Source organism: Plectropomus leopardus, chromosome 7 (genome assembly GCF_008729295.1).
Source record: "Plectropomus leopardus isolate mb chromosome 7, YSFRI_Pleo_2.0, whole genome shotgun sequence".
Taxonomy (NCBI): Eukaryota; Metazoa; Chordata; class Actinopteri; order Perciformes; family Serranidae; genus Plectropomus; species Plectropomus leopardus.
The window spans coordinates 17,808,022-17,830,936 of NC_056469.1; the positions used below are offsets into that span (position 1 = coordinate 17,808,022).

At 38.7% G+C, this 22,915-nt stretch overlaps 1 protein-coding gene and 1 long non-coding RNA gene across 2 annotated transcripts; both read left to right on the top strand.

The window, feature by feature from the left end:
- Nucleotides 1-948: 948 nt before the first annotated feature.
- Nucleotides 949-2,195, top strand: twist1b (twist family bHLH transcription factor 1b). Its single transcript, XM_042490587.1, has 2 exons — nt 949-1,606; nt 1,765-2,195. The coding sequence occupies exon 1, from the start codon at nt 1,074-1,076 to the stop codon at nt 1,578-1,580; it is 507 nt and encodes a 168-aa protein (XP_042346521.1). The 5' UTR covers nt 949-1,073; the 3' UTR covers nt 1,581-1,606; nt 1,765-2,195.
- Nucleotides 2,196-3,716: 1,521 nt separating this feature from the next.
- LOC121945128 lies at nt 3,717-10,425 on the top strand. The gene is made up of 3 exons (XR_006105945.1): nt 3,717-3,861; nt 9,369-9,446; nt 10,011-10,425. It is a non-coding gene; the product is annotated as an uncharacterized LOC121945128 (long non-coding RNA).
- Nucleotides 10,426-22,915: the final 12,490 nt, after the last annotated feature.

The following is a 22,915-nucleotide window of genomic DNA, read 5'->3' on the forward strand; positions in this document are numbered from 1 at the left end:
TTTTAAAAAAGATGTGTCAACTCAGCTCATAATTAATGGAAATTATAGCAAACATATAGCAGCAGTGATTTGATGGGATAAAAATACACATTGTTTGCCCTCAGACCTGCAGGACAAACAAGGGTGTCACAGTGTGTTGATTTATGGCATATTTGTGTGTTTTTAAATGTTTTGTTTTAGCATGTGCATAATAGTTCACTAGTTCTGATAAGTTTATCTTACTTGGAAAGCAATAGCCTTGGAAAAGGAAAGTAACTATAAATCTTATCTGTAACCTATTTACCTAATTTTGTGAATTTGTTGCAACTTAAATATGACAAGTGAGATTATCTTGTTCTTTCTAAGTGTCAGCAACTTTAGTAAACCAGGTTAGTCTGACTTAACTTGATCATGACAAAGAGAATTTTGCCAAAGTTAGGAGATCTGCGAGTTCTTTTTTTAACATGTTTAAAAATATACAATATGACTGACTAGTTTGCCACTGACAGACTACAGCACAATAAACTTGGTTTTCTGAAGGTGCTAAAACTTAGAAAGATTGATTAGGTTAAACTTGCCATTTTTAAGCTGCAACAACGTCATAAAATTAAAAAAAAACAAAAAACTACATTTTTTGTTAACAATTATATATAAAGTAAACATAAATTAAGATCAGTGGTTATATTTATTTACTTTTCATTTCTCAAGGAAAGTGGTTACCAAGTTTTTTTTTAAGTAAAATCAACTTGTCAGATTTTACAGTGTGTAACGATGTGAAATTGTAGTTATCTTTTCCAACTCTGACTTTATATTAGGATCGTTTCTGATAGCTCCTTGGCTGCCTCCACCCCTCGTTTCACGTAATCCATCTTCTCGGCCAATCCCGTCCCTCCCCAAAAAGTTTACGCCATGCAGCCTATAAGAACAGCCTAAGTTTCTCAAGTATCAGAAAAGACTTGTCCTCCCAGGAACCCATCTATGGATACTTTGGTGTCTTCGAAGCCAGTCGGACCTACAGGTGGACCAATTCTGTGACTTCATGAGAGGGGAATCATTTTTGGGACACTTTGTGGCCGCCATCTACCCAAGTGGAGATGTCTGAGGAAAATCTGGGGGAAGAATCCGGCAGCTCCCCTGTTTCTCCTGTGGACAGCCTGAGCAACAGCGAGGGGGAGCTGGACAGACAACCGAAGAGGTGTGGGAGGAAGAGAAGACCTAGCAGGAAAAACGGGGAGGACTCAGATAGCCCGACCCCTGGGAAAAGAGGGAAGAAGTCCAGCAGCAGCAGCCCCCAGTCTTTCGAGGAGCTCCAGTCGCAGCGGGTCATGGCCAACGTCCGGGAGCGCCAGAGGACCCAATCTCTCAACGAGGCGTTCGCGGCTTTGCGTAAAATTATCCCCACTTTGCCCTCGGACAAACTTAGCAAAATACAGACCCTAAAACTTGCGGCCAGATACATCGACTTCTTGTATCAGGTGCTGCAGAGCGACGAGCTGGACTCCAAAATGTCAAGTTGTAGTTATGTGGCTCACGAGAGGCTGAGCTACGCCTTCTCTGTATGGAGGATGGAGGGCGCTTGGTCCATGTCAACATCTCACTAGCATCTGGAGAAGTTATGCCCTAAATGGTACGCTCGATTCTCAGCTAAAAAGCATGATCCAAGCCTGAAACCGTGGCAAAAAAACCCCAACCCAGAACATCTTCTTTAATGCCTGTATACTGCAACGTTATTTTGTTTACTTCTCTGCACAATTTAGTGATAATAATGCCTTGTCTAATTTACAGGTGACTGCTGAATCTACTTATCATATTCTGACGGGACAAATCTGGAGTCCAATGCTGGATACATGGGATCACTCTATTTAAACCATAGACGACAGAAGCTCTGGGGGATCTTTTTTTGCAGGAGGCCTGTTGGGGACCTGCAGCCGTGCGATAGCTCCACACACTCCCACTCTGATGCTTTTTCATGTTGTTGACGACGAATGTTGAAAATATCATGTGGTTTTTATTTTTTAAAAAAAAAAAGACATTTTTTAAATGCATGTCTTTGGACTTATTTCTGTGGAAGTGCATTATAGAAGCAGTTGTGAGACTGTCAACTGGTGGTGTAGCTCACATTATAGGCTGACTGTGTGGATCTAACCTGTGCAAAAATAAAATTCAGAATACATTTATTTATTTATTGGTGAAACGCGTTACATGGAGGAATTGATCCTGTGTCTGAAATACATTCCTATTTTTTATTATCGTTTTTTGTAAATGTCTGTATATTTTTTGCATTAAAGAAATTGAAGATTAAAGTGTTTGACTTTCTTTTTTGTGTAATTTAGCTAATTATTACGACGGCTGAGACGAAGATTTAGATAAAACACACCGGAATTTGACTACGTAAATTAGGCCTATCTATGAAATAGCTTTCATGCATGTTTCACGTGGGCTGCACTTCGCATCATATTTAATGACAAAAGCTTCCACTATATCGCCGGTCACTTGGGAAAACAGATGGAGTTATTATTGGCTCAAGTGAAAGCGTTGGAGAAACACTCAGCCATATTTTTAAAAATACATATATTGTTACACATAGAAAAGGAAGACAGGAAAAATAAATTTGCTTGTTATTTATAACGAAAACTATTTAAGTCACAATTTAAAAGTGAAGAAAGTTTTATTAAAGAAAAACGCTGTCCTAAAAAGTCAGAAGTTAAAAGTCCATTTTGATTGAAATTTGAAAGGCCTCGTGTAGCAGTCTCCAGTTTCTCCCTCACTCTCTCTTTTCCTGGATTTGTTTACAGTTGGATTAAGGACTGGACCTGAGACTTGCCATTATAAGTAAATAAGTTACACTGGGGTCATGTCAACCTGCTGTTGGGCTACAGTCTCTCTTCTGCCTGCAGCTGAACATAAACAGCAAAGCAGTTAGGCTAAGTGTTTTAGACATTTTGTCAATGTCTTTCTATATAGTCTTTTGTTTGTTTGGGGGGGGTTCAGCATAGCAATGCCTGGCCTAAATAAATTCATACTTGAAAAAAAAAAATCAAACTGTTGAATGAAATAATTTTATGTATTTGTTTGTGTTTTTGCAAATCTGTAACATATTAACCAACAAAACTTTATGCGTCTTTGCGCATGATAGGTATTCCGGATTATTGTCCCTAGATAAATCTTTCCTACTGTTATCGTGCTGTGATTGATCTTAGTGATCTGGGAATGTGTTACTCACTGTCCAAATCAAAGTGTGTGCCCGTTTGAAGGTGTGTAATTGGCTTGCGAGGCATGTATGGAATTCCCAGATGTCTATGAAATTTAAGGAGACCGTGAAAGTAACGCTGTAGGTCTGTACATACAGAGGCTATTCTCACTGAAATGATTGAGAAAAAAAAATGCTCCACACATAGCCCACATACAAAATCAACTTTAGAGACCTTTTACACTTTAAGAGTTTTCACTCAATAGCAGATAAATAAACAGGGCCTATTATAAATGGCATATATCATAAAAATCTTTGTTCTTTTTGAAAATTCCAATTTAGCCCTTACGCAAAGGGCTTAAATAAGTTTCCTCTCCCATTTTTTCAGGAGAGAGGAGTTGGCAATTGACACGATGCAGAGGCACAGAATGAAACCTATTTAGAACAGATGTTAGTATTTTTAAAAAAAGTCACGTGAAGCGAGCAGATGTTCAGACTGTGTGGAGACTCGCCGTGCAGCGCATTACTCTGCAGAGAGGGAGCTCGGAGGAGCTTTGCCTCCGCACAGACACAAACTGAGACTTTTAGTCCTACATTCACATCATCCAGTGGGTTTGATTCAAATGGATTTATAAAAAGGGCCACCACCTGCAAGAAGTAACGTGGAGGTGACGGCGCGCGCTCAGGCGAAGGTAGGCTCCAAGAAAAGGTAGAAACAGTCTGCAACACTTGTGATTGCGTGAGATGTTGACTTGCTGATTATTTGGCTGTAAGATGATCTGTGAAGATCAGGATGTTTTTCTAAAGCTTCCAGCACAAACGGGCCTACTGCCGACGAAGTTTCAGGCTACTTTGAAGCGCGCGCGTATGTGTGTGTCTCTGTGTGTGCGTGCGTGTGTGTGTGTGTGTGTGTGTGTGTGTGTGTGTGTGTGTGTGTGTGTGTGTGTGTGTGTGTGTGTGGTGAGGGAGGGGGCTTAAAGGAGGGGAGTAACTGAGAAACGGACGAGAATTTATCATCCAACTTTTGGGAGAAAAAGAGAAATGTATGACACACAGAAACCTCTGACTAATCCTATAGACAGGAACTGTTGTGTCAGACATGGACTCGAAGTTGGACAATAATAAATACACTAGACTGACTGCACTATCAAATTACATTTTAATATTTTCTTTTTGCTTCTTTATTGTCGGAGAAATAACTTTAAGTTTCCAAATGGTTAATTTGCTTAGAATATTTTCGTGCATCTTATTCTAAAAACTATAAAACTTCTTGACAACATAAACCCACGATTTTATTTATTTAAACAATTATTATTATTATTATTATTATTATTATTATTATTATTATTATTATTATTATTATTATTATTATTATTGAGTTAAACTAATCAATGCACTTGGTTCTTGACATTATGTAGGGCTGTAGTCGTGGGCGCACGGTGCAAAAATCATGATACATTTTTAGATTGGGTTTTTTTTTTTTTTTTTTTTTTGGTTTCTTTTCTTTTTACAGTTAAAGCTCTCGCTTTTGTGACCAGATATCGCGGTTCATTGACGTGCATCAGAAACTGACATGCAAGTGATCTGTAACATTAGACAGGTTATTAAAATAAATAAAAATAATAATATAAATAATAACATGTCTATTATTTCTCTTATGGCCTCCATATTTTCCCACCTTTTAAGTAGGTTATTTTAAATTTCAATTTATCTATCACTTTTTGCATTTATGGAGACATTTTTGAAGTACAGCTTTCTTGAGTATGGTGTAAGTGATAATTAGTATAAAAGGAGATTAGAGTACCTTCAACAATACATGCCCTTAAGACAACAAAAGTTTGTTTCATGTTGTTGCATTAAAAAAGTTCATTTTTGGCTGACAGAGCAGGTGCAGACTTTACAGCTAGTTTCACAATTTTAAGTGAAATTCCAGATTTTCCTTTTTGAGCCTCAGTGAGATTTGAAAAGTCTTCTGGTTGGCAATTAAACTTTTTCTGTCCCAAACACAGTCTCATCCACACCTTAACAATACCTCAGAAGGTGAATATTAAAGCCAGGAGTTGGTTGAAGTGTGTGCAGATAAGATCAGAGTACAGGACTGCACTTAAGGCAAGGAAACAGAGGAGAGGCTAAACAGAAACAGACAGCTACAGTGCATACCTCCTGCATCTGGAGTCTGCTGATTATCGAATACATTAGCATCTAGAATTCAGCTCTTTGTTGAGAGGGCGTTTTATTTGAAAAGTCAAGGCAGTTGTTGTCCACAAAGTTAAAGTTAAAAGAAATCATATAGTGTCCCACAGACTCCAAATCTGAATTTCTGGTGTAAAATGGAAAATCAATGATTAGTATTTGATTGTCTTTATTATACCAACACTGGCCTTGCTGTCTGTAAAGCTGAAAAAAAGTTACGGCAAACAAAATAGCAGAGGAAATTAATTCGAAGAATTATTTGGTTGGAAATATGATACAAATATATTAAAAATAGATATCCATCCATAATATCTAATCCATAATCTTTGTGCATCTCTGTGAAAATGGCAGCTATTAGTACATGTTAACAGTCCACTGACCTTTACTGCTGTTGAAAAAAAACAGCTACCTGCAGCTGTGTATACATGTTCAGATGACAGCATCATGAGCTCAGACATCAAGTTATAAAGAACTGCGTGTCGAAGAATAAAGAATGGGATTTCATATTTCTACTCCTTTTCGTCTGTTCACTGCAGGAGAATGATTATAGATCTTATAGATTGTTATCGAATGTTAATGAAGGTTAAAAATAGGATAGCTGAAGCATATTAAATATTAAAAACTGAAAAGGACAGCCAAACGGTTTAATAAAATGCAGATTCAGAATATATGAGTTTCTTTGTCACCAGATGTGTGTATCAAGATCAGTTTGTTTTACTGTGATAAAAGCTGAAATGTAGCTGTAGATATGAATGCATACTTTAAGCTTCATTTGATAATTCTCTCATAAATCATAATCATGAAGACGTGGACCCTTAAATTTCTTTTTTTTGTGTGTGTGCAAGCACAGGTGTGTTTCTGGGAATTCACTGCGCTGGGGACCCACTTTAGCAAATGCAACAGGACCAAATGCACTATAGTCCCTGCTTCTGAGCTCTCATTTCTGCAATGAAATGAAGCTAATTTAAGTTCAAACTTAAAACTTTAATTTTGAAAGTTCAGAAGGATTCACTGGGTCCATTATTATGTCATTATTAAAAATTATCTCCTGAAATACATGCTAAATAATCAACTGTTGGTTTGAACGTGTTATAAACTGATCAAAATCACTGTCAAATTATGTGGGAATCGAACTTTCGAGAATGTTTCCCAATGAATATAAAAAATTGTCCTTATATGAATCCTTTTTATCAACTTTTTATCAACCAACTCTAATTTCTCTAACCTGGCACTGAGAAGTGAAAATACTTCATGTCCCAAAATATTTCTGTGCAGGTTCAGCAGCATTTGATGTTAAAGTGGCACAGACACCTGTGCTGCACTTGCTTGATTTATGTATGAGAACAAAACAACAAGAGGAGTGATTTGACTTCAGAATTATTTGGCAAAATTATTGACTGAAACTTTTGAAATTTTACTACTCATGTTTTCAGATAAGGTCAAACTGCATTTTTCTTTTTTGAATCTCTCATCTTCCAAAAGAAAAAGATGTTTTGATCATATATTTTTGCATTTAAGAGTTCACGTAAACTTACAGGAAGAAAACCAAAAAAAAAAAAACAACTATCGAATGTAATGTCTTATTTTTTCAGGGAAACATTCATTTGCAAAGGGTCTTTTGTGAGATCATAAATCATCATGAAGCTATTTTTCTGAAAACCTGTCTGGCCTTTTTAGGTAAATAATCTATGCCAATGTTGAAACATTATTTCTTGAGATATTTGGATAAAAGTGGACACAATGGGAGGAACTGTGTGCCTCTGGCTGTTTGAGAAAATGCTAAATAGATGCTTATTTAAATCTGGTCGATGGCTTGGGAGCACACACAATGTTTAATTTGGCAAATAAGAGTTTTCAATTTGAAATGTGAAGCCATAACAGGTCAGCATTTCATCACAGTGAAGGGGTCACAGAGAATGACGCCATGATTTATGCATCTGATTGTATGCAGGACCAAAGATGTCCTTTGACACATTTCCAGAGGACACAGTCAAAATGTGTGCACCTTGTGTCTAACCTTTATTTGCGTGTGATGTGTGCCACCCAGGCTGCAGACAAGACACGGATCAGTGTGTTTTAGGGGAATACACAATGATGTCACAGACAGGAAAAGGGCTGGAAAAGGCTTGGCACCTTTTGGAATTGGCCGGATCCCCATTGGCTCAGCAGAAACGTTGGAATAATAAACAGGCAATCAGAAGGCAGCATGAGTGTACACAAAGGCATTGCAAAACTTTGCAGATAATAAAAGCAGATTTTTCACTGGAGGGGAATGATTATTTGTGTTCTTCAGTTGTCCATAAATAGAGGGCCTCTCACAGGAAGTATAAACATACAGATGGAGTGGAGGGCCGTCGCAGTCCAGCACAGTGATTTCAAACATTCCTGTTTATGTTCAATCAAGACGGAGTATATATATAACTGTAGCCCCAGTTTGAGCATGAAATACAAAGGATTATTTTCTGAGGGGAGAGGAAAAAGAATACCTCACTATAGAATGTAAACTGTGTGATGAGTGTTTCACTCACTGTGGAAACTGAGACACACATTAAGAAAAGCACATGTTTGGGTAAATGCAACACACTGTAAAAACTATAGATTCAGTATCACTCTCTTATAATACATTTGTGATGTGTAAAAAAAAAAAAGAAAGTTTCTCCTGATTCAAAGGAACTTCCTCCTGGATGGGAATGGAGGCAGGGGACAATTTGTCTCTTATTGAGTTTCTGAGTGAAGCATGCAGTCCTTGTGTGGTGCCTGGGGGGTTAATAGGGCTCTAATGATGCAGCGTCCCTGCTCCTGTCCCTGAAGGCGCTCCACCACTCCCCGGGTATTAATCCCATTGCCTTCATTAACCTGCTGGCCCACCAGTCCCACCAACACTGAATACCAGGACTAATGTCACACTTATAATTGATGTGTTGTTACCTTCAGTTACAATGATCTCCTTATTCCTACTGAAACATCTTAAATGCTTTATTCTTGTCCAGTCTTTGCAGGTATGCAAGGAGAATCTAATGAGAGTCACTGCAAAAATTTGTTTTGGTGCAGACTTGAATGATTTTAATTGGATAAAAGTAAAACTAACTTTTTTACAATTAGAAATGGATATTTAGTGATGGATAAAAATAAAATGTAAAAATAAATGTAAAAAAATTAATGAAATCAAGACTTGTACTTTATCAGTGGTCTTTTGACACTACATCCTGATGACAATAATGGAAATAATCTCATGGGCTTTATTATGTTTTATCCTTTTGACATAATTGTATAAGGACATTATGTTTATATTCATATATATAATACTGTTTATATATGATGTCAATATGAGATTTTAATTTTTAATTAAGAAGAATCCATTAAAATTAAGAATCAATTGAAATGCGCAAGCCACCCCCTTTTATGATTTGTTAACCCCCCCCCCCCTGCCTGTCCATGAAATTGAAGAAGAAATTTGTTTCTTAAATCTTTACTCTTCAGTGGCTTTAAAAAAGCTACCATAACTGAGAAATTGTGCCAAAATCAAATATAGCAGCAATGTACTGATTTATAGAACTGGCAACTGAGAGAAAAAGGAAACTATGTGGTTGAACTGGTTTAACTGGAGAAAAACAAAGGTGTAGTAGAGGGTATACAGAGGTATACGGGGTATACCCATTTTTTTTCTAACTCTTAACAGCACCTGTCTGTCAAACGGTTATTGTAATACACTGGAGAGTAAACCCACTTCCTCATCTGTAACCCACCCACTGACCTCGAGTACGCCCACCTGAACAAGGGCATCAAATCTGTATTCCAAACAACCAGCTGTGACTTACAGTGTAAAGAGTGAATGTGAAGTTTTATTTCATGATTTAAGAGCCTTAATCATCTTTTCAACTGTTGCCATGACATCACTGAGTAGTAAACACGGATTAATTTTAATATGTGTTGCTTTAGGCGAGTTCTCACCTGGCTTTAAAGTTCTATAAAGTTATGACTCATCATGTGTTTCCTCACATCCCAGCAGGAGCGTTGGTGCAGGACGCTGACTCTTCACACATGGCGTCAGGATACTTCAGTCCACCAGCAGAGGAGACACCTGGTCAGCAACACCAACATGAAACAAGTTGTTATGAAGCAGCTATGATTCGTTTTATGATTGATTAAATACGCTATAAAGAGTAACTAAACCTCCAAACCACTTTGTTCAATTGAAAACCAATATATACGGGCATTTAGTAGTCGATAGATTCAGGTCCAAATCTTAACATTTAAATGCAAAGTATATTTAAAACATTTCATCTGTTTTTTGTATTTTACTGACAACTTGTACAGTAATTCTGATGCAATAATATATCAACTGCATAGACATGACTTTTAAAAACAACCAGAAAGTATTAATTTTAAAACGTGTTACGATGACATTTAAAAGTAACACATATTCAAAATGCTCATATTTACACATATGAAAAGGATTTTTCCCTTATATACGCCCTCAAGACGACACATAGAAGTGAAAACCTGCAAGTTTAATAACCTGAGCTGTTATAATAAACCAACTATTATAATAAAGAAGTCCGTGTGAGACCCCATTGAGAAGCCAGTGAAAATCTTAGTGTAAGACAACATAAACCTCATCTTATCTCCTCTATCTTCATGTCATCAGGGTGCTGACTTCATCCTCCACAACAGAGGGCCGGCCGTTTGTGACCTTAGTGCTAAATCAAGTTCAAAGAGGACCACTGGTGTTTGGCAGATAGTTTTACATAAGGGCAGAGGGAGAACAGTGTGTTTGGTCAACCTCTGGCTCCCCCTTTGATTCGCAGCTCTCTGTGACCCCTGGCAGAGCGACACCACTTAAGGCCCTTCATTCAGCCACACTGGTCGGTCTGATAAGAAATGGGGGTAACAAGTGATCTGATGTTGTACCACTTTGAATTTTTATGGTCTGGCAGTTTTACATAAAATGTCATGCTTTTTATATGCACGAGAAAATCCTCCACACAGAAAAGTCCCACTCAAGTAAAAGGCTGAAATTAGATTGGAGAATTGGTATGTAAAACAGTGAATGAGACATAAAGCTGGCTTTTGTTAATTTTAACACTACCTGTCTGGATTTGAAGTATAGGAATGATAAAAGTCACAGACAGTATAACAAAATATATTTTATTTGGTTCCAGATGTTGGGTTGATTTGAGTTACACCTGCAACCTTAATGATTGTATGAAATGTGCATGACGTCAGTGGTTGGCATGGGTTTCTTTTGCATTCATCCAAAGTATATAAAACAGGAAATAAAGATTAAATTGCTCGTGCAATGAATTTAATCCCTGTTTATCATTTTAAAAAGTGCTTCTTTGATGCAGGTGATTGGCAGTCTTTCACTTTTCCCTTTTCAAAATATATGAACAAGATGTCTTAAAGCAGCAGTTCAGTCTGGGCCATGTTCTGCTGTTTTTGAACCAAATAGTCTGGTACACATACATGCAAAGAAATACATGTGGCACATTAACTTTCCACAGACGACGTCTGCACACAACTGGAAACCCATCAGGAAAAACAGCACTATGTTTATTTTGTATTACAAGTGTATTATCACATTATAAGCATGAATAATGTATTGTGATTAGACTGCTGTTTATTTAGGACCAAACTCAAAGCGTTAATAAAATAATTCTGTGAAGCAGGAGAGCGGCTCATTATTTCTCAACGCACGCTGTTTCCTGTGCTTTTTATTGGACGAAGGATATGTAGGATTTTAGAGGAAGCAGAGTTTTTAATGGCGCACAGTGATTTAGCAACATCTAATGGCACGAAGAGGTTCTTTGTCTTCACTGTAACCTTAAGAAAATACTGCAGAAAGTTGAAGTTTCAAATGTCCTTGGGAACACATGTTTAAGCAGGTTCAATGAATGTTTAACAAAAGAAATGCCTGCCAAGGCATCGCTTGTGAGTCACCTTTTCTCACACACGCATAAGTTTGCTCTGCTGTATTCGTGTTATGTGTTATTTTGGTTCATTTCCCTGACCTTTAACACTTGCCCCAGAGAGATGCAAATGCCCAAAGAACATAATGGCTCCCTTCCTGTGTAAAAACTAGGCCGTAAAGGAAGATAATTAGGGTTGTCATGACAACGGGGTCCAGCAGGCTGACGGTGCCGTGTTCGCTCGCAAGAACTTCAAACGGTATCAAAGCTCCACCACGGCTGGTACAGGAGCTCTGGTTTGAATTAGGGAACGACTTCCACGGTCTCCCTTCAAATTCAAGATCAATATGGAACACCCCCTTCAACAAAAAAAAAAAGAAAAGGAGGAAAGGGCCCGGCTAGTACTCGTCCAGACAGACCTAGAGATCTGGATTTCATTAGAGACAATCATCTTATCTGTTTCATCTCAATGCTGCCCCAAGGGTTGGCAGGCAGACCAGTGGGCTCTTTGCAGTTTGAGAAAGCCTGCAGCCAGCCAGAGGCCTGTGGATCAGGTCATTAAAACACTCCTGCCCCTGCTGCTAGTGATAAAATATTTTCATGCTTTTGTAAATAGATTTTCTTCTTTCAACCCCACAGGACACAAAAAACACAACTTTTCTTCTCTGGGTATCCCAGGATAAGGGTGTCCTAAAATTTTGAGAGGAGTCAGCCAAAACATTGTTAGTTTTGCTCTCAGGTGAAGCTCGCATGAGCATGTCTGTACTTTCTTTACAATCTGTGGCTGTTCGTCATCACCAACGTGGAGCCCAGTTGCTCAAGTGCCCAGTCGGCTTGTTAAGGCTGGTTTCTCGGCATATGGCACGGACACCTGTCAAAGCAACATGGACAGTACAATTATAGCCATGACAATCCTACTCTTTGCTTAAAGATAGGAAAATACTTCTTCAGAAATAATATCAGGTAGTCTACTGGTCACTACTTAAGGAATAGTTCGACATTTTGGGAAATACATTTATTGGCTTTCTTACTGAGAATTCAATGAGACTGATGCCACGCTCATGTCCCTCATTTCGATATGTAGTTAGAGCCTGAAGACAATTAGCTTAACATAGCATAAAGACTGGTAACAGGGAGAAAAAGCACCCGTAAAGCCAACTCTGTCCCCTAGAATAAACAGTTGATTAATTTGCAACAGCAAATTAGATTTTAAAGGAATATTATGCCGCATGATTATTTTGCAAATTAAGATTTTTATGTTTTGGGTATACTATGCATGGATTGTTGGTTACTGCTTGTAAACACAACAGTCATACTTAGCCCCCGTACACTGCAAGTTTAAGCGGACAAATGAGTTCCCAACTGGGACAATTCATGTACATGAACGCACCCTCAAGTAAGATGAATTACTCAGGAAGTCAGCAAAAATTACGGTACACAGTTGTCAAGTTGAAGTCATACATACAGAAATATGGTGGACGAAAATAAATATAAAGTTGATAGCAGTACATTTTCAATGAATTCCCATATTGCATGTCAATGTTTTCGCTCACACCTAATTTGTAGTTTGGTATTAGGTTGTAACCATTAGTTGATGCCCATGTAGAGCGACAGATGATCGGTTAGAAAAGTTTTTTAATAAGATCAGTCAGCTAACATAATAATTTAGTAGTTTTAGGGGATGTACTGGTGAAACTAAGTGTAGGATAACATTCATCATATAAAGCTTTAAACTGTTAACATGTTAAGATGTTGTTGTAATGGAAAAGCTGATACTTAATCGAGCTAACCGCCTGCATCCATTTTTCCAACCGAAGGCATGCAAACTCTTCATCATTATTTGTCCCAATCTTCTCTTTAAAGATCTAAACCTCTGAGACCTGAGAGTATTGGTTAAATTCATTTTGAAAACATAGGGAAAAAAGGCAATAGCCAACTTGACAAGAAATGTCCCACAAATTGAAAAAGAAATGCCAAAAGTCAACAAGTAAATGATCTGAAAATTAGCAGAGGGAGATGATATTATATAAGGGGAAAATGTCCAAAAAATATATATTTATAAATTGTACCATCATATAATTAAAATTACAAAATAACAAAATTGTAAAAAGAAAATTAACATTTTTTTAATTAGTTTTTTTTCTTCTTTTTCTTGTTTGTCTTTGGTTTTTACTTTCCTTTTTATTGCTTATTTTCAGGTTATTTTCTTCCTTAGACTTCCTTATAGATCCCTCTTTGCCACATCTTCTTTGCTCATTGCTTTTTTTTAAAACTTTTTTTTTACTACTCATAATTATAGAGCAAAACATGAGAGTGGTATCAATCTTATCATCAAACTGGCTCTTTTAGATAGAGAATAAGCCAAATGTCCGACTATTTCTGTAAACAAAATGTCAAGCATGCTCAGGATCTGGTGACCAGCACCACTCTTTGCGAGGTGGTTTAGATAATCTGCTACAGTTTGGCTCTGGAAATAGCTGCTTATTCAAGAAAGGGATGCCCTTTGTGGTTTAATGAGGGGGGTGAAACGGTGGTGGCAAAGGAGCAGAGAGGGATGTGAGGCCCACGCAGGACCTGGAGCTGAAATTGAGAACCCTCCTCATCAGGGGTTAGGGATCATGGGCAGAGACTTCCCTTCATCACAGCCAAGCTGGGAAATGCAGAGGACAGCATGGGTCAGCCCAGACAGCCCGCTGTGTGCTGTTACCATGGCAAACATCCCAAGGGCCAAAGAAAATAGATGACAAGTACAATAATATGAGGTGTAATCATGAAGGTCAGATGCCTGCAATGCGCTGCCTCCACGCTCAAGGCCCCATATTCTCCAAAAGTGAAAAAAAGTCAGTGTACTTTCAGGGAAAATTACTCAGTAATGTGGTCATTTTTCCTCCATGCCTCTAGAAATCAGGAAACCTTGAGGGACATGCTCTAGAGACTCTCCATGAGCAGCCACTGAGAGATATTTACTTTCCGGCTCTTTGTACTGGGTGCCCTGCAGATGGAATCTAGCATCCTCTTTAAGGGGAAATTTTATGACTTATTAACTGTCAACAGTTCATAACCTCCAAGGAGCTATTAAACTTCCTCCTGTGGTCACACCAGAGATGGCAGTGTTTGATTTAGACTGGGAAGATATTTGAATGTTTTTACTCCTCTCCACCCTGCGTGCAAGTGCAACAAAATAGTGGAATTGGCTTCGACATCAGATCATTTTGTCAAGATAAGGATAATAATGTGTTTGCTTTGTTTTGAAAATTACAGAAGGCATAGCGTAGATTGAATGTCTACAGTTGAATACAAGAGAGAAAAAAACAGACAAACAAAACAACAGAAAATGCCTTGTGATGATACAACCCTGCAAATATTTAATTACCAATAAACCCAAATAATATTTTTCATATAATTAAATAACTCGTCTAACAGCTGCAGGCAAATAACTGCAACATTCCCCTCATCTAAGTATCAAAATTGCTTTTCCACCTTTTTTTCTTTCCTTGAGCTATATCATAGTTATATTTGTACTTGAGAAATGGTGTCAGCGGTGCGGCTAAATCATTTATCACCAGCCAAAAACAACCAGGATGAATAATTGAGTCCAGATGTAGCTGATTCTAGCTTGATACCAGGGTTCATTTCCTGTCTGTGCTTTGTAAGACAACCTATTACACCTCCCAGGCAGCTGCCGGGTATACTGGCTCAGCCTGAATATCAACACTCCTCAGGTGTCAGCGAAAGAATCACACAACACACACCAACATCTCCTATTTTTAAATCATATACTGAAGAATAAGGAGGGATTATGCTACATTTTTCTGCAACTGTGTCTTCTATTTTATTCATTCTTTAATTATATAACCCTGATTAGTAAGCAGTGTAAGTAAGTACTTGTACTCAAGAACAAATGTTTATTTTTGAGAGTTTCTGTTGTGTTTACTTTACTTGTATTTCTGTTTACTTTACTTGTTTTTCTGCTTAAGTATTACTTGAAGGTTTCACATACAAAATGTATGCTCAGTTTACGATGCACTGATACAAATTAAACAATCCAATATTGTATCAAGTAGTTCAAATTAGCCACTCACATCTTAATGCATAAGTGATAAGAAGTCAGCAGAGGTGTGGCCTACAGTCAGATGTGAAACACGAATTTGATGACTTAAGACTCCGCAAAATCAAAAAAGACTTGCAATTCAACTTAGACTTTAAAAGCAATGACTCATGACTTCACTTGGACTTGAGCCTTTTGACTTGAAAATTCTTTTAGTCCTAAGGTTAAAAAGTATGTTATTTAAAAAGTGTGCCATAAATCAATTAATTTCCTGAATCCACTAATGTTAATGCTATTCATTCCCAGCAAGTCGATGCTCAATTCCTCACATCCTCCAGTCAAGCATCCAGTCAAGTTGCAGGACAGAGCCATGAAGAGCTAACGTCACGTTACTGAGCACCCGATAAAAAAAAGATACCATAGATAATTTTGTTTATGTACAAAAACTACCGGGTAGTCAGCAAAAAAAAAAACAATGAAAAAAAAACAGATTGCAGTATGAAAAACTTATGGGTCAAAAATGTCACAAGAAGATGCAACACATTTCATCTTTGTTCAGCATCTATGAACAAAGTCGAGGCAAATACTAACATAGTTAGCGAGATAATGCTTAGATAACATTAGCTTAACTACTTAACTTTTTCAGAGAGATGTAACAAATAAGTGAAAATTTTAAAAAGCACTCACGATTTATGTAAATTTGACATACCATCACTCAGTTGTTGGTTAAGAGGGCATTATTACATACTTCGGACTCAAAACTCAAGGTTTAGGACTTGGCACTTGACCTGGGTATTGCCAGTCTTGACTTGGGATTTGAGTGCAAAGACTTGAGATGTTCTTGTGACTTGCAAAACACCAACTTGGTTCCAGCTCTATAAGTCAATAATGTGACACTGATGAAGGTTAACCTGTTGCCTAATGTTGACGATATTAAAAGTAAATTTAAAAAAAAGTTTGTACAAACTTTCATGTTATAATTGCAAGACTTACTTTTAATGGTGTAGTATTTTCTCCTTTTCCTCAAGTAAAACATCTCAGTTTTTCTTTTTACACCACTGTTGTCACTAACTTTCTGTATCAGCAAATAAGAAGGTAGGGTCGGGTATTCTACAGCTATCATAAAATGTAAAATTAAAACACAAAGGTTACAAACAGTGACGCATGCACATACACTTGCACGCAGTAGCAGTTCCCTTGTTTATTTTATATGCTAAAAGATCTGGGGGGCCATAACTCTCTGGCTGCCTTAAAAGCATTCTCTTCCGGCCCTTTGGCTGTCATGTGGTAGTAATTACGCTCTCTGGCTCGGCCATGCAGGTGACTGACACTGAGTGACCACTCCTCAGCACCCATGCATGTGCTAATGAAGCAGTTTCCTGGTTGTCTTTTTTTTTTTTCATAATAAAGAGTGAGATATTCAGTGTTATGTTCAGTGTTCGTGAGTGTTGGACCACTTTGACAATCACCAGTTATATAATGCACTGTATCTGTAGAATGTTTTGGCAATTTAAACATGGATTTTTTTTTCCTTTGGAGAACCTGGTTAAGCTCAGGGTGAGTTGCATTTTGCAGGTGGGACCAACTCTGCTGCCTTTCAAACTGAGCTGTGTCATTCGTGCTTCTTGCTGAAATCTGTATCCATCCACTCCAGCATGAATTGCATGCAAGTTTCAAAACAAATAAACACCAGCAGAGGAGGTTTCTATGGAAAAAATCAATCTGCGGAGGGATGTCAGGATTGTTAGGAAGAAAAGGTAAATAGTGAAGTGGAGTGGCCTACAGGCTTTAATGTAGTGTTTACACTGTAATTAGTCTTTGCAGAATGAGATTCCTGACAGAGGGTCTGAGACGGCATGGCATGATAAAATAAACTCCAAACAGTGCTGTTTCAAGACATCCTCCATGGACCATAAACCAAGACGGCCTCCACAGACTACAACCACCCCTCTCTAATTTTCAAAATGGGTGGTCGGATTTTTTTTTTCCACATCTCATTCTTGCTCATTCTTTGTCTTTCTTTTCCTCCTTTTCGCCCCCACTTCTTCTCCTCTTTTGTCTGTTCTCCCTCTGTTTATACCACTCACTTCTTTGCATTTTCCCTCCATTTTTGTTGAGTGTTTGTCCCTCGACTTCCTGCTCCCTCCCATCCAGAGTGAACCCGGGTTGGAGCTTCAACTTCCAGCTCTCCACAGGCCCCTCCGGACTCTGACTCGATGACACAGTCTACAGCCATGCGTGCAGATGGGGGGACGACTGGGGCTCATTGAGAACTGTGTCACTGTCCACCTGAGCAAACAGAGTCTCGGGGAAGCAGAGAGAGAGAGAGAGGGAGGCGGGGGAGAAACTGGTAAGGAGACCAGGAACCAATTGGTGAGGGAGGGCTGGCAGAGTGACAGCCAATGTACAATAACATTAGTCTTCCGCTTTGGCCCAAGTGAGCGCTCCTTCTGGACACAACTGCCTTAACGTTTCTTCTTATTCTTTTTTTTTAACTCTCTTTTTCTTGCATGGAGCTCACTCCAATGGAAACACATTCCTGTCATGCCTCACTGCTGCTCCCTGTTTAGATTTCTCATTACAAACAGCATTACACGCATGGGCTGGAGCTGGCCGGAGCTCAAGCCAGGGAGAGGCCGGGGACCTCAGTCCTCCACCGCCTCCAGGAGAGAGATGGGTCGATCACACAAAAACCCAGAACCACAAATACCAACTTTTTTTATATCCGTTTGTTCTCAAGATAGGTGAAAATGAGCTGTAATCTGTGTCTGTCATGAGAAGAAAATGTTTCTCTGCAAACTGAACTCGCACTGAACTCCAAGCATTCTGTAGCTGCCTTCTCTCGCTCGCAAAACTTCAAATAAAACCGAACAGAAACCTTGGGAAATTTCAAAATCTTTCCATTGATATTAAACTGTCACGAGAACCGCCAGTCCATCTTTTGATTTTGAAACTTCCCTGTTATGTTGGGATATGACGAACCCCCAATTTCCATCTAGACGATTTATGATTATGAAGTGGAGCTGCCTCACAGGATACCAGAACTTTATGGAAAGCAGGCCTCCTTCTTTCTCCCCGCGCTCTCTCATCTCCATCCAAGTGCAGCACCAGAGGGCTAGAGCTGCCATGGCTCCCCAGGCTGTCTGCGTATTATTGACTGACACCTGACTTTGTCTATTAGCGTGACAAACTGGTGTTACACCATACTACCTGTGCAGAAACGATGCTGAAAGGGAAGAGTGTATGGCAGTAATCGCTCAAGAGCTGCTTGGTTTCAGTAATCACCAGTGACTTTCTGTACTTCTCAGGGATAAAACTGATTTTCCCCATATAGCAGCCAATCAAAGAAGCCGCAACCTAAACCTGCAACTCACAGTGGGTTCCACCCAATCTAGGGCCAAAATATCCTTTCCTGTTTTCATCAAGTTTCCACCTGAAACTTTTCCAAAACCCCACACAGCAGTGGGCCGTCATCTTCCTCTAGTCACAAAGTCAATGAGCTTTCTGATTTTTTTTACCACTTTGTCAAGAAAACAGACAGTCATGATGTGTTACTACCCGTTCTCTCGTGCCAGAAGAAGTCTCACAGACAATCTGCTATCAATTTCTTCAAATCCGTGGAATTACACTGAGTGCTGCGGCCAAGATATAAGTGATAACAGTGGACAAAGTCTTTTGAAGATGAGATGAGACATTCTTTCTAAAGAGACTGTCTGTTGTCTTTTATGTATAGATGGAGTAATTTATATACAGTAGAATTTATGTTCTCTTTTTATCTCAGGTATAACAATAGTAGTTTTACTTATGGAGCTATTGTAGAAGTTTTCAGAGGACAAAAAGAAAACACTATGTGTTTAAAACATAAAAACTGCATTTCTAAACACATTAAACAAATGAGAGTAAGGTAGGTATGACTGGCGATGGGCAATTTAAAAAATTTATATATTAAAGTACATGCATGAATTTAATATTGAGTTGTTGCAAAAGAAAAGAAAGAATAGTGTCTGAAATGAACACACAAGCAAAAATACAGGAGGGGGTTAGGGTTAGTCTACATCTGTGCTGCACAGACTGTAGAGAGTAGCAATGACACACAAGTTTAATGTTACAGAGCTTGCACTGCGCATTCACTTTGTTTATTTTTCAAAATACTTCCAAACATCTCTGTTATGCCATGTTGGCATAATGCTATATATTGAGTGATGTCTAACTAAAAGTGCTGGAAGTTATCTGCGGCCGAGTAGATCTATTGTTTTTGCAATATGGATCTGTGCTAATATCATTAGAAAGCAGTAACATCAATGTGTCCCATCCAAAAGAGTTGTTTTTTTTAATATATAGAACAGGATCGATTCATTTTACAAAGCAAAAAAATAAGTAAAATCAACTGATGTCCAAATCAAGTACGTGAATACTCATGCCCATCCCCACTTACAACGGGGCTCCAGTGCACATTATGTACTAATTATGAAGTGCATACACACCATACACACATACCATTTAGTGGAACATCTTGTCAGATGATTAAATAGAGACTTGACATTAGAAAACATTCATATACATATCACCCAGCAATCATCATTGCATATGTGTATATGATGAAAATACCCAAGAAAATAACAAGTTATTAATTTAATTGGATAATCTTTATAGTTTATTTACAGGTTTTAAAGTTTATGTAGAGTACGCATGTAAGTGTTTTAGAGATTGCGACTTAATATTTTGTCAAAAAAGAGAAGAAATGGAAAAAAAATAGCGTAGATGGGCTTGCCTTTTTCAAAGGCATGTAGCCAATGGCTCAGCTTTTCATTTAATATGAGTTCTCCGTAAAGCTGTACTCAATTCAGAAATAGAGTCTTAGTATGAAAGTTTGAATGGGGTTCAGCGCGACATTCAGACCGACAGCAACATCCACTTAATATTGTAAACCGTCATAGCTAATGCTTGCTAACAACACTGATGACAGATCAGAAATGTGCAGCAACATTTTTTGCCAACACTAGATTTCAAACAAAAGCCAGAGCTAGTATCATTTGTAGTTGATATTAGCTTTAAGTTCACCACCTCTAAGCAGAGGGCAGAAGATAACATTATCTTAGAGCCTGGCAAAGCAAAGCCTCTCTTCCTGCGGACAGCAGTCTCTGTCTCGCTCATAGTCACTGCAGGTCTGTGCTGGCAGCTGCCTGTACTGGAGAGCCGCGTGAAAGAAACGAGCGCTCGCTCACTCACTAAAACTGGGGATTTAAACATCCCCAGAGTGCACTACAAGCTGACTGACAAAAACAAAGAACTGCTGGACTTGAAGAATCTCTGTCAGCTGAGGAGTCTCTGAGAAACGATTTGAATCTTTGACCTTCAGGTGGCAGCCCCAGATCTTTGGAAACAGGCATATTTCTGAGGAGGCAATTTGAATAATTGCAAGGGTCCACTCTCTGCCCAACACATTGTTAGAGGACCACTCCCTTTCTCTGCAGGCCCCACCACTGCACAGGTCCCAATGCAACCACACTGCACTGTCAATATTTACACCCCTGAAGCTATGACAGATTAATTAGTCAGCTTTACAGGTGCTGCTAGGCAGATGTTGTTATCTTTGGAAAGCGTCAAGCTAGGTGTTTCCTCTTATTTCCAGTGTTTGTGCTGAGCTAAGCTAATCTTCTAGCCATATCCTCATATTTAACGTACAAACATGAGAATGGTATCAATCATCTCACATATCTCTGGGCAAGAAAGCAAATAAACACATTTACCAAAATGATGAACTTGTCCTTTAAACCCAGTCACTAAATTTGAGTCTGTATTGCATAAATCCACATATGTAAACACTTGAGTAATATTTGAGGTTTATTTTCACTCACTAATAAAGTGGCCTGGGAGGAAATTCCCTCCAGAAGAACGCAGGCTGTCCAACTTTGCGTCCAGAAGCCAGTGCTCAGACCAGGAATGAGGGAAAGTCGAGGCCACCTGTTTCCCACTCACTTCTACTCCACTCTTGGCATAATGCAGGCTTGTTCATGGCAGATTAACACCAGGCCATATGAGGTGGCAGTGCCAGCTGAACTTCAAAACACGAGGGGAACTGCCATTAACTTCAGTGTACCACAATTTGTGGCATCCTATGCATTTAAATCACATGATCCCCTCATATAGAGGGTGATTTCCCACTTTGTCAAGAGAAATGCTCTGTCACGACTCTTAGCACCAGCGTGGGCACACATTCCCGTCTGGTCGGGTAACACATTCTTACATTACATTAGTGGTGCGTTATGTTCAGTCAACAATGTGCCTACACTGTGGCTGTTCTGTTAAAACTGTGATGTAGCACCGTGGATCTGTCACAGTGCTGTTTCACAGTCTGGCCTTCGCCCAATCCCAGTCACACAACATGAAACTGTGTCGTTCATTCCTCATTATGAATTATGTGATTTATACAGTGACTCTCCAGGGCACATCATGACCATAGGCTACCGACTGCTTAAACTTCTCAGAGCTCATATATTGTCCAGAAACATTTATTTCAAACTTTTCATGCTCCCTCTGGATCTCACTGTGGTTTCACACAGCAAAGATAAACAACTTTTACCAAAGTGAGGCATAATTTAAATACATGGCCACCTTAATTTGATTTGTCTCCTGGAAGAACGGATCCATAATTAACTCCATACAACAAGATATCCTTTCATTTACAACATTAAACAAAAAACTACCAAGAATTGTCCGATTTGACAAAAGATATCTCAACACATGGTTTAACTTGTTGTTGTTTCCTACAAAGGCCTAGGTTTCATTACAATACCCACCAGAAAAGCTTGTGCATCAAACACTTAATTTCCTGCATCCTTCTCAGTTTTTCATGCAACAGTTTATGGTGTAAATATCAAGCATCAACCTCTGGGGCGAAAGTGTCAAAAACTGTAGTTCCTCTAATGACCACTTGAGGCTAGCTCCAGAGGTCAGCCAATCCCCATAGATCCCCATGTATGTCGATATAACTGACTCATACACGTTTTATAAAGACCATAAACCACCATGATGCTTGTTAGCTGGTTGGCACATTAATAATACAGCCCAGTGTTTAAAGAACAATTTATATTTACCGTGCACCACTGAACAACAACACATCAGGAAACAATTCTGTTAAGAGCTCAACGGTTAAAGAAAAACAATCTTACCTCATGTAGCAAGTTAAATTATTCCATCTCACTTTTTGTGCACTGAGCTTAACTGCCAGTCATAGTGATTCGCCAACGTGCTCCACTGTTGCCGATGCCGATTCAACACGCTGAATCAGAGTCCATGGATAAAAGCTGCGAAGAATAAGTGAGTCACGTTGAGAATTTTTCATCAACCTGCTGTTTCCAAAGTCAATGAACTCTCAAGCTCCACTGTTAAAATCCTTGAACACTGATTCCGCCTCAGAGGGAGAAAATTAACTTGTCGCCATGAATTAATGTTGCGGCTGTACATTTCTGCAAACTGTAGATTAACCATATGTCAAATTTGTACGCGTAATATTTAGTTTATGTGTAAAAACGTAACGATTTTCTATGTTTCAATTTTAATTTTATGTATTGACAACACTGGGGTTAATGTGTA